The sequence below is a fragment of the Tachyglossus aculeatus genome, chromosome 9, assembly GCF_015852505.1.
Source record: "Tachyglossus aculeatus isolate mTacAcu1 chromosome 9, mTacAcu1.pri, whole genome shotgun sequence".
NCBI classification, from domain to species: Eukaryota; Metazoa; Chordata; class Mammalia; order Monotremata; family Tachyglossidae; genus Tachyglossus; species Tachyglossus aculeatus.
In genome coordinates this window covers 51,738,337-51,753,708 of record NC_052074.1, presented here as the reverse complement: position 1 = coordinate 51,753,708, position 15,372 = coordinate 51,738,337, and the positions used below count along the sequence as shown (strand labels likewise).

Genomic DNA, 15,372 nt, shown 5'->3' with positions numbered 1-15,372 from the left:
CTGAGGAAGCCCCAGTGAAGGACTGGCTGATTCATTTGGAACACAGGAAATTCTCCTATAATGCAGGGTTCTTGAATTATCTCTTGTTATGGGAAAAGTGTATTTTAATGACCATTAACTCAATGGTAATTAATGGATTATGGGCTAGATGGTTCAAAGATACCACCCGAACATTTATCAGCTAACATATTCCTGTATTATTATGCCCTAGTGGAATGCTTTATGCCACATCACTCATTGTTATTTAACTATATTACTATTGTAAAGTTGCAAAATACAAAAAGATCCCAAGTATAGTAAGGCTGAGACAGAAGCCAGGGAGTGTAATAACATCCTGCTCCAGCTGATACCACCAGTCAATAATAGTATTTACTGAGTGTCTACTGTGTATGCAGAACCCCATTCTAACCACTTGAGCGAGTACAATAAAATAGTAGAAAGTGATGATCCCTATCTTCAATGATCTGGAGGATATCATATCTACATGTAAAGTGGTTTTTTATACCAAATCTGGTAGCTCCAATTTTTGGATCTTATACCAGAATAGTTAAGTTCTGGTAAGATTGTTCCCTAATTCTTCCATTCTGTTATATTCAAATTTCGTGAAAACACTTGTTTCTTTCCTTTTGAAATTTCTGACCTAATTTGGGTACTTATTCAACTATGTATCAGAAGTCTCGTCATTAGTTATTGCTTCCATGTACATTTTTTCTTTATTTAGACTATAATTTGCTCAACTGATGGCATTTATTGAGTGCTTACTGTGTGTACAGCCCTACAGTAATAGTTGGTAGACACGATTCTAGACTCTTGGAAGAGGAGCAAATAGAACAGAGTGAATAATCTAGGCAGGGAACGTTTCTAACAAATCTGTTATATTGTAGAGCTCTTAGTACAGTGCTCTGCAAATAGTAAGCACTCGAGAAATACAACTGATTGGTTATCAGACTGAGAAAAACACTACCAAAAATAAAAGCTATTAAGATATTACGAAAACAATCTGGAAAGATTGAACCCAAGTGCAATGTGGGGAGTCAGGAACCGAACTAGAAATGTGAAAGGAACAGCAGTCAGGAGAAATAATCCTACCAAAAGTAAAAAATTTAGGATACTCTTAATTGCCAAAATACCACTGATTGGTTATCAGACTGAGAAAAAACTACCAAAAATAAAAGCTACTAAGATATTATGAAAACAATCTGGAAAGATTGAACCCGAGTGCAATGTGGGGAATCAGGAACCGAACTAGAAATGTGAAAGGAACAGCAGTCAGGAGAAATAATCCCACCAAGAGTAAAAAATTTAGGGTACTCTTTAATTGCCACCATTTAGGTGGGGATTAGCAAATAGCTTGCTTTAAAAGCAATGAAGTCACAATTTTGTTGCATTGTACTTATTTACGATTATTTTTCATAGAAAACCCATCTTGATTACCATGTAGCACTTGATTCATAAACTGCATTAAAAATTCTAATCCTAGATTATCTTGATCTCAAAAAGAACCTTCATCTCACACCAGTGTTTTGATATTTGAATATCAAAACTTTTGACTCTGTGCCATTAAGACGTTTGTTAACTACCATACTATGCCTTATAGATACACACTGTTTTTACATGGACAATAAACATATATATGTATCCTGTTTATAGGCCACATTTAAAGGATGGATGGATATTATGTATGCAGCAGTTGATTCAAGAAATGTAAGTATAACCTGAGATTCAAAGTTTCTTTTTTGTGATACCATTGAGAAGAAAGTACTAAAACTAATACCTAAGGTAAAAAATACAAATAAGGGCATGTAAAGGTAATAAATAATATTGGTCTTTAAATGCTAGTAGAGTACTAAAGGAGAACAGTATTAATAAAGGAGTATAAAGGAGCAGAAGTAGGAAAATTAAAAATAAGCTGTAAATACTGTTTATATATTAGATTGTTTCCAGGAAATTTCTCCCAAACACTTAGCCAGTTTCAATTCATGCCACCTGAAAATTTAAAATGTGTAATTTATAATAAATTGGCAAAAGTTAGCAGCTTATTACTAAAAAAACATTACGAAGGAGTATTGGATCCACTACCAAAACAGCTGCAGATATAAGGTGGGGTGTTTTGGGAGAGATGTGTCCATGGAATTGTTTTGGGTCAGAAATGACTCGACAGCGTAAGACAAGACGGCACCAATTGGGAAGGTAGCTGTTAGACAATACGTTAATTACTGAAAATCAGCACAGATGCTATTTCTCATAGATCCTAGAAAGTTAGAGCAAGTATTGAATCTTCTCACAAAAGCATGTTACTCTATCCTTGGAACATTAATACACTACAAATAATTGAGGTGTACTAAAAGTTGTTTTATCAGCAAAAACAAAAACTCTCAGGTCCTACCGGGCACACCTCATCCCTTGATAAGACATTCAATGAAGAGTGCGATATAAAATTCTGCTGTTGCATTTATGAAACTTTTCCCCTAATTTGTAGGTGGAACTCCAGCCTAACTATGAAGATAACCTGTACATGTACCTATACTTTGTCATCTTTATCATCTTTGGGTCATTCTTCACCCTGAACCTATTCATTGGTGTCATCATAGATAATTTCAACCAGCAGAAAAAAAAGATAAGTATTCTCTGCATTTTATCACACATTGAGACAAAAAATGCACTTCTGACTGGGTTGTTCCTGATGGCTGGTTCCCAATGGGAACCAACATGTATATGTAAAGTTACAAAGAAGAAAAAAAGCAACTAAAATGACATTGGGCTGCTCCTAGGCATCATTCTTGGAGAGGGTCAAGGAAACAAACATGAGAACACTGTCGGAGTCTTTACTCGTTTTTCAATACCAGAGGAGAACATATAATTCCCAGTATACAGGTCCAGTGTTGCTTAGTGGCACTCTACTTGTCTAGAGCTACAAAGGGAGGTGGCATGTGGGGAAAAAAGAGGGAGGAACTCAAACTATGGTACTGACTGAGCATGTACTGTGTGTGGAGCACTATATTAAGGGCTTGGGAGAGTATAATACAATAGAGCAGGAAGACACGTTCCCTGCCCACAAAGAGCCTACAGACTCAAGGGTGAGACCGACATTAATTACAGATGGATAGGTACGTAACTGCCATCGGGATACGGTGAAATATCAAATTGCTGAAAAGAACTTGAGAGTGACCATGCAGTGGTTTTTCTGAGGATTCCTCCCCATCACTTCTCCAGTTGTCTTACTTTATCAACCAATGGTATTTACTGAGCACTGAGAGCACTGTTGTTCTAATCCCTTGGGAGAGTACGATACAAGACAGTTGGCAGACATGTTCCCTGCCCACAGCGACTACAAATTCTTCAACCGTTACAATGCAGCAGTGGCCTACCGTAGTGTCTTTTTTGACTCCAGTCCTATCTTGAGTATACATCAGTGCCCCACAACCATAATCTACACATTTGGAGCCAGTCTTGTACTTGATTCCTGACTGCCATCAGGAACAACGAGTGGGGCTTCAGCTGATGGCAAGGGAAACTTTTCTAACCTCTAGGGTCCCTTGACCTGCTATCGCTGACCTGAAAGGACAGCAACAGAACAATTATTCACAATAGAAGGGGTCTTTCCCAATTATCGCTCCCAAAAGAAGGGAGCTGCAAAACACGGTGACCCACAATGAGATGATGCCAACATTAGTTTCCAAGCTTCCCTGAGCTTGGCATCATCAGCAAACACGTATCTTTCTGTCTCCCCAGACTGCCCACATTCAACTATGTACCAGACGTCACAGATCAAAGTCCTAAGGGCTTATGCTGTAGTGAGAAAGGGTAGGATAATGCAGGTCCCACAGCCAATGCTTCTAGCTCAGCTGACAAGAGTGGCAGGTATCATATCTTAGTGCTGTGTAGTCAATCAGTGGTATTTATTGAGCACTCTGTGCAGACACTGTACTAAGCGCTTGGGAAAGTACAAAATATAATAGAATTCGTAGATGTGATCCTTGCTCACAAGGAGCTTACAGTCTGCCGAATGCTCCATAAAAGTAAAAATACTGCCTTGGCTTTCAACCATCTGACCATTGAATCTCTCTAGATACAGACTGATGAAAATAATCAGGTAATTTCCTAGTCCCAGAGGGAAGAATTATGTCCCTATATTTAATCCTCAGGGTTGAGACAAACATTGTGCTTTCTTCCCAACTGTTAAAATGTGTAACTATTTATAATAGGCATAAAGGCACAGTTTTCACCAGTCTCTTTCATTCCTATACTTTGGAGGTCAAGACATCTTTATGACAGAAGAACAGAAGAAATACTACAATGCAATGAAAAAACTGGGATCCAAGAAACCACAAAAGCCCATTCCTCGACCAGGGGTAGGAACTGCTTTGGCATTTAATTTGTCTAAGTGAACATGGAATATGAAAAATACTGGAACTAAAAGAAAAATCTGCTTGAAATTGCAACGAGAGTGACTAGCTATTTACTTTTACGCATTAAATATTTTCTGCAGTTTTTTCTCTGCATCATATAATATTTGGAACCCCACACTAATCTGGGTCTTGAAATTTCCATACAGAGAGTAGAAGAATTCCTAGTATCAATTGTTACTTTCTTCCAATGCTATAATTATTGTTAGAATTGATAACAATTGTCCATAGTAATTTTATTGCTCTCGAAATAAATTCATAATATTTATGTTTAAGCCACCGAGTTGGGTCCCTATTGATGTTGAAACCCAGGGGCCTACTTCCTTGCAAGACACCACTGTATTTCAAGCCACTTCTTCAAAACATATTTGCAGCCTTTATTCATTCATTCAATTGTATGTATTGAGCGCTTACTGTGTGCAGGGCACTGTACTAAGCGCTTTATCCCACCTTGGGAGATGGCCCTATATTGTCTTGAGATGTTCTGTCTGAATTATTGAATCCTAAAAGAGGATTCCCCCCCCCCCCAATTATCAAGAATCCTCATTTAACTGCAGAATGGGAATTAAATACCTGTCCTCCTTCCTACTTACACTGTGGGTCCCATGTGGGACAGGGATGGTGTAACTTGTATCTACCCCAGTGCGTAGATGGTACTTGACACATAGTAAACACTGCACAAAAAAATAATGTGACAAAATAATTTCTACAGTACAGAGATACACAGTTAAGTAGAAGTACATTACAAAATGATACCTGGATTCATTCAACATGTTGAAGTCCAGTTTGCTCCTAGAGAGACTAGACACTCACTTTAGTGCAGCCTTACATCTAAGTAATAATAATAATAATTCTGGTATTTAAGCGCTTACTACGTGCTATCACTGTATTAAGCGCTGGGTGGATACAAGCAAACCGGACACAGTCCCTGTCCCATGTTGGGCTCACAGTCTCAATCCCCATTTTACAGATGAGGGAACTGAGGCCCAGAAAAGTGAAGTGACTTGCCCAAGGTCAGATAGCAGGCAGGTGGCAGAGCTGGAATTAGAACCCATGACCTTCTGATTCCCAGGCCCGTGCTCTAGGCGCTATGCCATGCTGCTTCTCAAAACATATGATCGTCTGGTCACCCGACTACTTATACACCAAATTTGCAAATGGGGAAGTGATCAGAGCTATCAGCAATAGTGGGAGTCCTGGTTGAGTACAAATTAGTCCTTGGATTCCCCACACCCCAACAAAGTCATGGGGACAGGGGTATGTAGTGATTTGAAGAGACAGGATTAGGGACCAGGGCCAGGAAAGAGGGACAAAAAGAGTGGCCTGAGAGATTCAGACAAATGTATGAGTGTTATACACCTGATATGAAATAAGCATAGATGGGTCACTGCCTGCCTGCCCCAAAGTCAGGGCCAGTGGTAATAGTGAGTTATCAATCTTTTGATCAATCAAAGATATTTATTCCTATGTGTACAGCACTGAACTAAACACTTGGGAGAGTACAACAGAATTCGCTATGTTCCCTGCCACCAGCTTATATAAATAAATACATGCAAAACCTGGTATAGGTATGAGTCAAATTGATGTGGTCAGAGACAGGAGAGAGGGAGAGAGGGAAATATGGCAGAGGAGGGTGCATAGGAACAACACACTCCACCTAAGCAGATGGAATAGTACAGGCCCATGCCTGAACTCTGGAAAGTGAGCTCTAGACTGTCATCTCATTGTGAGCAGGAAATGCGTTATATTGTAATCTCCCAAGCGCTTAGTACAGTGCTTTGCATACAGTAAGCGCTCAATAAATATGACTAATAATAAGTGCCCAGTGGCGGCCCCAGGGACTGTCTCTATATGTTGCCGACTTGAACTTTCCAAGCGCTCGGTACAGTGCTCTGCACACAGTAAGCGCTCAATAAATACAATTGAATGAATGAATCACAACTCATTGGAAAAAACAACTGGTATGTGATAACTTTAAATCACTCCGGTGACAACTGCAGCAATGGATCCGAGAGCACAGTTAGCACTGAAGCTCACACTATGCCATTTAGAGTGCTCATGGGCTAATTCTTTTCCCGAGTATGAGGGCAAAGCATTTGCGTCTTTCTTTGCCCTCCCGCCTTTTATTTCCCCCCTGTCCAATCTCTGAGGCAGCTCCAGGGTGAGAGAGTTGGGACAGCCCAACATTCAGCACTCCTTTCCTCCATCCCCAAAGAAGCCTCAAATGGAACAGGGATGGGAGGCAGAAAAAATAGACCTTTCACTTCAGCTGCAAACTTTGCCGGCTCCCCCACTGGATACGGTCACTAACAAACATGTTTCCTTTCAGAACAAATTCCAAGGAATGGTCTTCGACTTTGTAACCAAACAAGTTTTTGATATCAGCATTATGATCCTCATCTGCCTCAACATGGTAACCATGATGGTGGAAACAGATGATCAGAGTAAAGACATGACTGAAACTCTGTCCCGGATTAACCTGGTATTCATAGTTATGTTCACGGGAGAATGTGTGCTGAAGTTGATCTCCCTCCGCTATTATTATTTCACCATTGGCTGGAATATCTTTGACTTTGTGGTTGTCATTCTCTCCATTGTAGGTAAGAAATATTTAGATTATATTAATGTCAATCTACGAAGAGCGAAAGCTAATAAATGGCAAAAAATAGAGAAAAATTGCATAAGCCCTCTATTTGACCTCAGGCATTACACTGTCAACTACTAAGACCTAATAGGATTTTTATTTCCCCTAATCTAAGAAAATATAAAATGGCTATGTGTCTGGAGACAGAAAGCCTGGTACTAAGAACTAGATGGACTACAAATAATGTTCTTCATGTTACACAGAGGACTAATATAAAGGGAATAATTATTTCACTCTTCTCCAAGGCCAACAAGAGAAAATGGGCTTAAACTACAGAAGAGGAATTTATATTAGTTGAAAATTCCTGCCAGAGCACTTAAAAAGCAGAATTAGCTCAGGAGTATGAGTGCTAGCTTTTTAATGTAAAACCTGGATTCCTTTTGTTTCAAACCTGTGTTTCATGGTTGTTAAGGGGAAAAACCTTCTTTCATCCTCACTTGATATGTACCTAGTACAGTGGGCTAATACAGAACGCACTCAAATGTTGTCTATAGAGATTTTGTATCTTTAATACTTTTTTGTTTGCAATCTGCTTAGACTATCCCATTGGTTCTTCCCCTATTTCCAGGATCTGCTTCTTTTCCAACTAAACAGCCACCACACAGGTTAAGGCACTTGTCATATTCTGACTTGACTACTGTATCAGCCTCCTCATGAGTTCCCTGCTTCCAGTCTCTTCCCCTCTCCAACCCATGCTTCACTCTGTAACTAATTTCATTTTCTTCCAAGGTCATTCTGCACACATAACCCCACTTTTAAAAAATCTCCAATGGTTGTCCCTTCCTCTGTGCATCAAGCAGAAACTCCTGACCATTAGCTATAAGGCACTCCATCAGCTCTCTCCCTCTTACCTATTCTCTGTCTTTTTGCACTATACCCCAATTTGCACACTGAGTAGGTTGCTTTGAGAGGAACAAAGTGCCTTCTCATCTGTCCTGCTGCTGACCTTGCTCACACTCTCCTCCTGACTGGAACATTCTCCCTCTTCACATCCAACAGATCCCTGGTCTCCCCATCCTTCCCAATTTATTTCTAATCTCCCAGTTGCCATTTTAGTGCCTCTACATTTCAGTACTCAAAAGGCCCTGTTGCCCTGATTTTTATATCTTTATACTCCATTACTTCCTCCTGTATGTGATTTTATTGTCAGTCTTCCCCACTAGATTGCGGGCATAGGGAAGCAGCGTGGCTCAGTGGAAACAGCATGGGCTTTGGAGTCAGAGGTCATGGGTTTGAATCCCGACTCCGCCACATGTCTGCTGTGACCTTGAGCAAGTCACTTAACTTCTCTGAGCCTCAGTTACCTCATCTGTAAAATGGGGATTAAGACTGTGAGCCCCACATGGGACAACTTGATCACCTGGTATTCCCCCCAGCGCTTAGAACAGTCCTCTGCACATAGTAAGCACTTAACAAATGCCATCATTATTATTATTATGGAGATTCCTGAACAGTGCACCTGGATTAATTTTAAATGTTAATATCAGAACCATGGGTGCAAAATAGCTGTCACGAGCTCAACTGATAGTTGAGCTATCCTTATTAGACCATAAACCCAAGCTTTGTTTATTCTGAGGTCCATTCATTCATGAAAATTAGGCAAAACTGAGAAGCAGCTTGGCCTACTGGAAAGAGCAGGGAGTTGGGAGTCACGGGACCTGGGTTCTAATCCCAGCTCTGCCACTTGTCTGTTGTGTGTCTCCATTACCTCATCTGTAAAATGGGGATTAAGACTGTAAGCCCCAGGTGGACATGGACTGTTTCCGATCTGATTCTCTTGTATCTGCCCCAATGTCTCTCTCATAGTAGGTGCTTAATACCACAAAAAAAAAACTTGGATTGGCATAAATGGACTTAAAATGATAAACTTAACCAAGACTGACTGAATCCATTTTTTGGGACATGGAAAGAATAAATCTACAATTTGGGGGCGTTTTACCCGAAACACTTGAGAACAGTTAAAAAGTAACTCATTATTTTCTTCACTCAGTCAACCGATTTTTGTTTCCACAGGCATGTTTTTAGCCGAGCTGATAGAAAAATACTTTGTGTCCCCGACCCTGTTCCGAGTGATCCGTCTGGCCAGGATCGGCCGGATCCTGCGGCTCATTAAAGGAGCCAAGGGGATCCGCACGCTTCTCTTTGCCCTGATGATGTCACTGCCTGCCTTGTTCAACATCGGCCTCCTGCTCTTCCTGGTCATGTTCATCTACGCGATCTTTGGCATGTCCAACTTCGCCTACGTCAAGAGGGAAGTTGGTATCGACGACATGTTCAACTTTGAAACCTTCGGCAACAGCATGATCTGCCTGTTCCAAATCACCACCTCCGCCGGATGGGACGGTTTGCTCGCGCCAATCCTGAACAGCGGACCCCCAGACTGTGACCCAAATAAAGCAAACCCTGGAAGTCAAGTTAAAGGAGATTGTGGCAACCCCTCTGTTGGGATCTGCTTTTTTGTCAGTTACATCATCATATCGTTTCTGGTGGTGGTGAACATGTACATCGCCGTCATCCTGGAGAACTTCAGCGTGGCCACCGAAGAGAGCGCCGATCCCCTGAGTGAGGATGACTTTGAGATGTTCTATGAGGTGTGGGAGAAGTTTGACCCAGATGCAACCCAATTCATGGAATTTCAAAAGTTATCTCAGTTTGCAGCTGCCCTGGAACCCCCACTTAATTTACCACAACCAAACAGGCTCCAACTCATCGCCATGGACCTGCCCATGGTCAGCGGGGACAGAATTCACTGCCTCGACATCTTATTTGCTTTCACCAAGCGCGTTTTGGGGGAGAGTGGAGAAATGGATGCCCTCCGCATACAGATGGAAGACCGCTTTATGCAATCCAATCCTTCTAAACAATCCTATGAGCCAATTACAACTACCCTGAAACGCAAACAAGAGGAAGTATCTGCAGTGATCATCCAGAGGGCTTACAGGCGTCACCTTTTAAAGCGAACCATATCACAAGTTTCCTTTACCCACAACAAAAATAAGAGCAAAGGCGGGGCTAGCCTGCGGGTGAGAGAGGACGGTCTTATCGACAGGCTAAATGAAAACTCAATTACAGAAAAAACAGACCTGACCATGTCAACAGCAGTGTGTCCGCCTTCCTACGACCGGGTAACCAAGCCAGTCCTGGAGAAGCATGAAAAAGAAGACAAAGATGATAAGGCAAAGAGAAAATAAAGTGAGAGCCAATAAAAATTACTGGGTGACAAATTGTTTACAGCCTGTGAAGGTGATGGATTTTTTTGACAACGGGGCTCCTCTGGGAGGTCTATGCCAAACTGACTGTTTTTACAAACATATACAAAAGGTCAGTGCCTATAAGGAGACAGTGACCCCTCGTCAGCAAACCGTAACTCCGTATAAAAGGGGAGACAACCTTGACAGGAGGTTACTGTTTTCACTACCAGCTGACACTGCTGAAGAGGAAAGACAAAATGGCTACTCAGACGGTGGGACCAGTCGAAATGGGGTGCAAACCTATAATTTTGGGGTGTTGAACATGAAACACTTTAGTACACTAATTGTATCCACTATTTGCATTTCAACTGCCACATTTATCACATTTTTACAAATCTGTTGGATTCATTTTTTTTTAATTCATATGTTGTTTATTATGTGACTATTATATGTGACTATTTTTGTAAATGGGTTTTGTGTTGGGGAAGGGGGCTAAGTATACTACTTTACAGGTATGACACCTGAGAGTTGCACCATAAGACTCTCCAATAATATACAAAAGAAAGGGTTTGCATGAAGGCATGTTGCAGTAAAAGACCATGCATGAAAAAAAAATTAAGTCACAGGAAAGCAATGGGTTTTTAAACTATTTCAGTGTTCTGGGATGGGGATTGGGTAATAAATTGGAGGTGCTTATCTTATTTTGTCAAATCCAGATAAATCTTTTTATACCTGTAAAGCTCCCCCTAAGAACAGAAAAAAGCAGATTGTTTTTACACAGGTCATTAAAACTCAGCAGGTGCAAACTTCATTTCAAGATCTGGAGTCACAAATGTTTTGTTTTTGTCTAACGTTTACTGTCAAAAATGTTTAAAAATGAATAATTGATCTGCCCCGGAAGATGAAATGACAAAACAGAAACCCTATACAAAACTTATTCTGCTTAATCCTGCACTTGGTTTAGCCATCTTCAACTCTCAGCAAGGTGGACATTGTATGTGTTAATGAAATACCCTCTTGTTGTGTAAATAGTAATTGTTCCCTGTGGTGCATGTTTGGGCAAACAAATAATGACCTGAGCACAGTATTTATTGCATCAAATATGTACCACGAGAATTGTAGAGTGCAAGCTTTCAACAGGTAATATAATGTACTCCGTACCATTTATAGATAGTCTGGATGCTATCCATGCATGTTTATATTGCCTAAGCTGCTGTATCCTGTTTCTTCTACTGTCCAGAATTCATAAAGACGGGAAACCATCTTTCAGTGGTAAAGTCAAGGAAATTGTCCAACAAATCTCACTCCTTTAAGTCATTAGGCAATAGTTTGCGGCAACTTAAAAGCTGTTTCTGTTCGTATTTTAAAATTTTAAGTGTGAATATGGTGTATAGCCAGACTGTACAGACATGTTACTAACTGCTTAACCTGTTAAAAAAATGTGTTTAGAAATTTTATAAGCAAATATAAATACTGTAAAAAAAAAATCATTATTTTATTTTTCAGCATTATGTACATAAAACAAGAAATGAAAATTATCTTCAGGTTGATGTCATAGTCATTTTGGTTCCTTTCTGCCCATAGCACTTATTCATGGGAGAACTTCACTAAACAAGAAATGAAAAACAGAATGGGTAGTTGTAGATTTCTGCTTTTTTATTATAACTGTTAAGTGGCTTAATGATTTTTAAAGGAAGTTCACAAGTCGCTTCTAAATTCTACTTTGCAATTGGAAAGGGGTGGAAGTTTTTTTTGATTATCTGTATCAACAATTTCAAAGCTGTCATGTTTTGTTCTATCCTTAGTATTTCCATTTTATGTTGACATTAGTTTGGAGTCAGGCTGCACTAGAACTATTATAAATATAATATGGGGTCCACAATATTTTTTCACAGAAACAGAGTAATAAAATTCTATAATCAACCACATCAGGCCATTTTGGTTTCTTACCCAAGCAAGCTGTAGACTCCTTTTCTTAAAACTACTTAAACTGTATTGGTGAACTGCATGCAGGAAAATGCTACTATTACCCTAAATGATGCTAACAAACATTACAATGCACCAAAATAATAAAGATTACTTTTTTATTGTATTTGGTCAGTCTCTCTCTTACTTAAAACTGATTTAATATTAGGAGTTTAAACAGCACTAAAAATACCTCATTAGATCCATTACTTCAAATATCACATTCAAGTTACCAGTCCATTGACCAAAACTTGATTGAAAAAACTTTTTTTCCATTTCTATTTCCTCCCATCACTGTTAACCTCTACGACTCTAGCTGGGTTACTTGAAATACTAACTGAACCTGATTCAAACTCACGTTAAGCAGAATGCTCATGGCATTTACACCTTATACACAGGTTACTCATTTTAATCCATTTTTTCAAAAAGCCAGCAATCCAGGAGAAGCTGCCAAGTACACCTCCTGAGGAGAATGCTGACCAAAAATGAAATGTGAACTGGAAAAAAACAGAATTTACTTACAAGACTACCTTAATGGTTATTGCACACCTCCCTCCTCGGTCTCTCCACATTCTTGCCCTTCTAAAAGATGAAAGTAGGATGAGAGGAGTTGCCAAAGGAAAAGGAGTTGACATTATTAAAAATGCTTTGGGGGCTGAGGGGGTGAGGAGAGGGAGGGAGAAAGGGAGAGGAAGGGGGAGAGGAAGAGAGGGAGAGAGGGAGAGAATGTGTGTGTGTGTGCCCATTAACCAACTGCAGAGGGGCCCCTAGACCTGTACATGTGCCTGGAACTTCTTTAAACAACTAGGATATGAATGGATAGGTACAAAACCATCACCACTAATGAAAAACCCAAGTCCTATTGTCAGTGGAATACCTCATACCAGCACTCAAGTCCTACACAAGTAGGCAGTCCAGGAAATTGGTTGCTGAAAAGGCAGCCCCCCATTCAACACCCCCAAATATCGGAGCAACTCCATTTATGAATTCAATGCTCACCAACAAAGAGGAAGGGGAAAAGAGAAGTTAAAAATTGCCTACTTCACCCAAACCTGACTTATCAGTAGACCGTGACCAGAAAGTAAAAAGTGAAAAATATTTAGGAGAGAACACGAGTAGTTCAGTACATATTGCAGCTCTTGAGCAATCAATCGATCCATGGTATTTACTGAGCACTTACTACGTGCAGGGCACCGAACTAAGCGTTTCGGAGTACAAAACAACAGAATTAGCAGACACATTCCCGGCCCATGAGTTTACAGTCTAGAATAATACGAATCAATAAGTAGTTTATAATATATAATTTCCCCACACAAATCTCATTCTTGCACCAAGTATGGTCATATTGAATTTGTCCTGGGACCTTTGGAAGAGCAATGTCCAATGGAAAGAGCACAGCCCTGGGAATTAAGAATTGGGTTCTATTCCAGTTCTATTCCAGATCTGCAAATATGAACATTTCTGCTGGGGCTGTGCCATCAGGGCTGGAGTTTCTGAATGAAGAAATTCCTAGAAATTCCATGAGGTGAACAGGACCAGAGGAAATACCAGGGGAAAATAGGAGCTGGATAGTAATAGTAGTAATTAGGGAATAATAATAATAGTAATTAAATGCTTACTAAGGGCTTGGAGGGAATTCACAGGTGGAAATTAGGTATGGTCCCCATTCATCACAGGACTCACAATTTAGTATAGGTGGCCAAGAGTGCAACGGTTACCAAGACAACCAAATGCTGTGTTATAGCTCTATATAGCCATAGTCCACTTTAGCCATAAATGGGTCTTGCATGTAAAAAAGCCTTTGAATGCCCTTTGCAATATGCTGCACTCCTGCCCACTCATAATAATAATAATAATAATGGCATTTATTAAGCACTTACTATGTGCAAAGCACTGTTCAAAGCGCTGGGAAGGTTACATCGTGATCAGGTTGTCCCGCAGGAGCCTCACAGTCTTAATCCCCATTTTACAGATGAGGGAACTGAGGCACAGAGAAGTTAAGTGAATTGCCCAAAGTCACTCAGCTGACAATTGGCAGAGCCGGGATTTGAACCCATGACCTCTGACTCCAAAGCTCGTGCTTTTTCCACTGAGCCAGAGCAGTAGGATTAGAGCACCCAGTGGGTGCAATGCATTGTGCTAAGAGTCTGCCTCACTGTACTCCGTGAACCAGAGGGAACACAACCGGCAACGGGGAGGGTGAAACCATTATTAGCTCTTTCAAAGGTTCTCAGGCCTGAAGTTTGACATTCTCTACACAAGACTCTACATCTTGTGTATATAGAGTCTTGACATTTGTTTGACATTCTATATAGAGTCTCTATATACTATAGAGCACTACATACAGTGCTCTGCACATAGTAAGCGCTCAATAAATACGATTGAGTGAATGAATGAATGAAAGGGGGGGCTCAGTCTGGGAATTATTTATTTATTTATTTATTTTATTTGTACATAGTATTCTATTTATTTTATTTTGTTAATATGCTTTGGTTTGTTGTCTGTCTCCCCCTTCTAGACTGTGAGCCCGCTGTTGGGTAGGGACCGCCTCTATGTGTTGCCAACTTGTACTTCCCAAGCGCTTAGTACAGTGCTCTGCACACAGCGCTCAATCAACACGAATGAATGAATGAATGAAAGAATGAATGAATGAATGAATGAAGGCCTCCTGGAGGAGGCCACGCCCCTCTTTCCTCCAAGCCCCGCCCCTTCCGTAGGAACCAATCAGAACGGGAGTCTAGCCCAGGAGCCCCCCTCCCATTGGCCCTCCGTCGGACCAATGGCGGCTCTCGGTGGGCGGGGCGCTGGGCAGGCGGGCCCTGGAGGGCGGCGGGAGGTGCCGGACTGGATTAGAGCGGATCGGAGCGGACCGCGGCGCGGGCAGAGCTATGGACCCACCGGAGCTAAAGGTAGGCGTTGCACGGGCCCGCTGAGCGCCAGGAATGTCTCTGTTTCTTGTTGTCCTCTCCCGAACGCTTAGCACAGTGCTCTGCACACCGGAAGCGCTCAGTACGTCCGATTGATGGGGGGGTGCGGGTTGGGTGGTGCTTTCGGGTAAGAGGACGGCAGAGAGGGGCCGGGCGGGGCAGCCGGGCCTGCCAGCCTGTTGGTGAGTAGGGACCGTCTGTATCTGTCGCCGACGTGCCCTTCCGAAGCGCTTAGTACA

General features: G+C 41.1%; 1 protein-coding gene and 1 long non-coding RNA gene across 5 annotated transcripts in view; one reads left to right on the top strand and one right to left on the bottom strand.

The window, feature by feature from the left end:
• Positions 1-12,333, top strand: part of SCN1A (sodium voltage-gated channel alpha subunit 1) — a 126,139-nt gene extending 113,806 nt beyond the window's left edge. For all 4 annotated transcript variants that reach the window (XM_038751115.1, XM_038751114.1, XM_038751116.1 and 1 more), the window contains 5 exons: positions 1,651-1,704; positions 2,480-2,617; positions 4,248-4,352; positions 6,736-7,006; positions 9,064-12,333. In XM_038751115.1, coding sequence (XP_038607043.1) covers positions 1,651-1,704; positions 2,480-2,617; positions 4,248-4,352; positions 6,736-7,006; positions 9,064-10,241 — 1,746 coding nt within the window. In that variant the 3' untranslated portion in view covers positions 10,242-12,333. The remainder of the gene's footprint in view (positions 1-1,650; positions 1,705-2,479; positions 2,618-4,247; positions 4,353-6,735; positions 7,007-9,063) is intronic.
• LOC119932177 overlaps positions 1-15,295 on the bottom strand; it is a 32,866-nt gene extending 17,571 nt beyond the window's left edge. Inside the window, exons 1-3 of the long non-coding RNA XR_005452288.1 lie at positions 15,105-15,295; positions 12,729-12,788; positions 10,134-10,190 (exon numbers count right to left, since the gene is read on the bottom strand). This is a non-coding gene — a long non-coding RNA (uncharacterized LOC119932177). The remainder of the gene's footprint in view (positions 1-10,133; positions 10,191-12,728; positions 12,789-15,104) is intronic.
• Between the last annotated feature and the right edge of the window lie 77 nt (positions 15,296-15,372).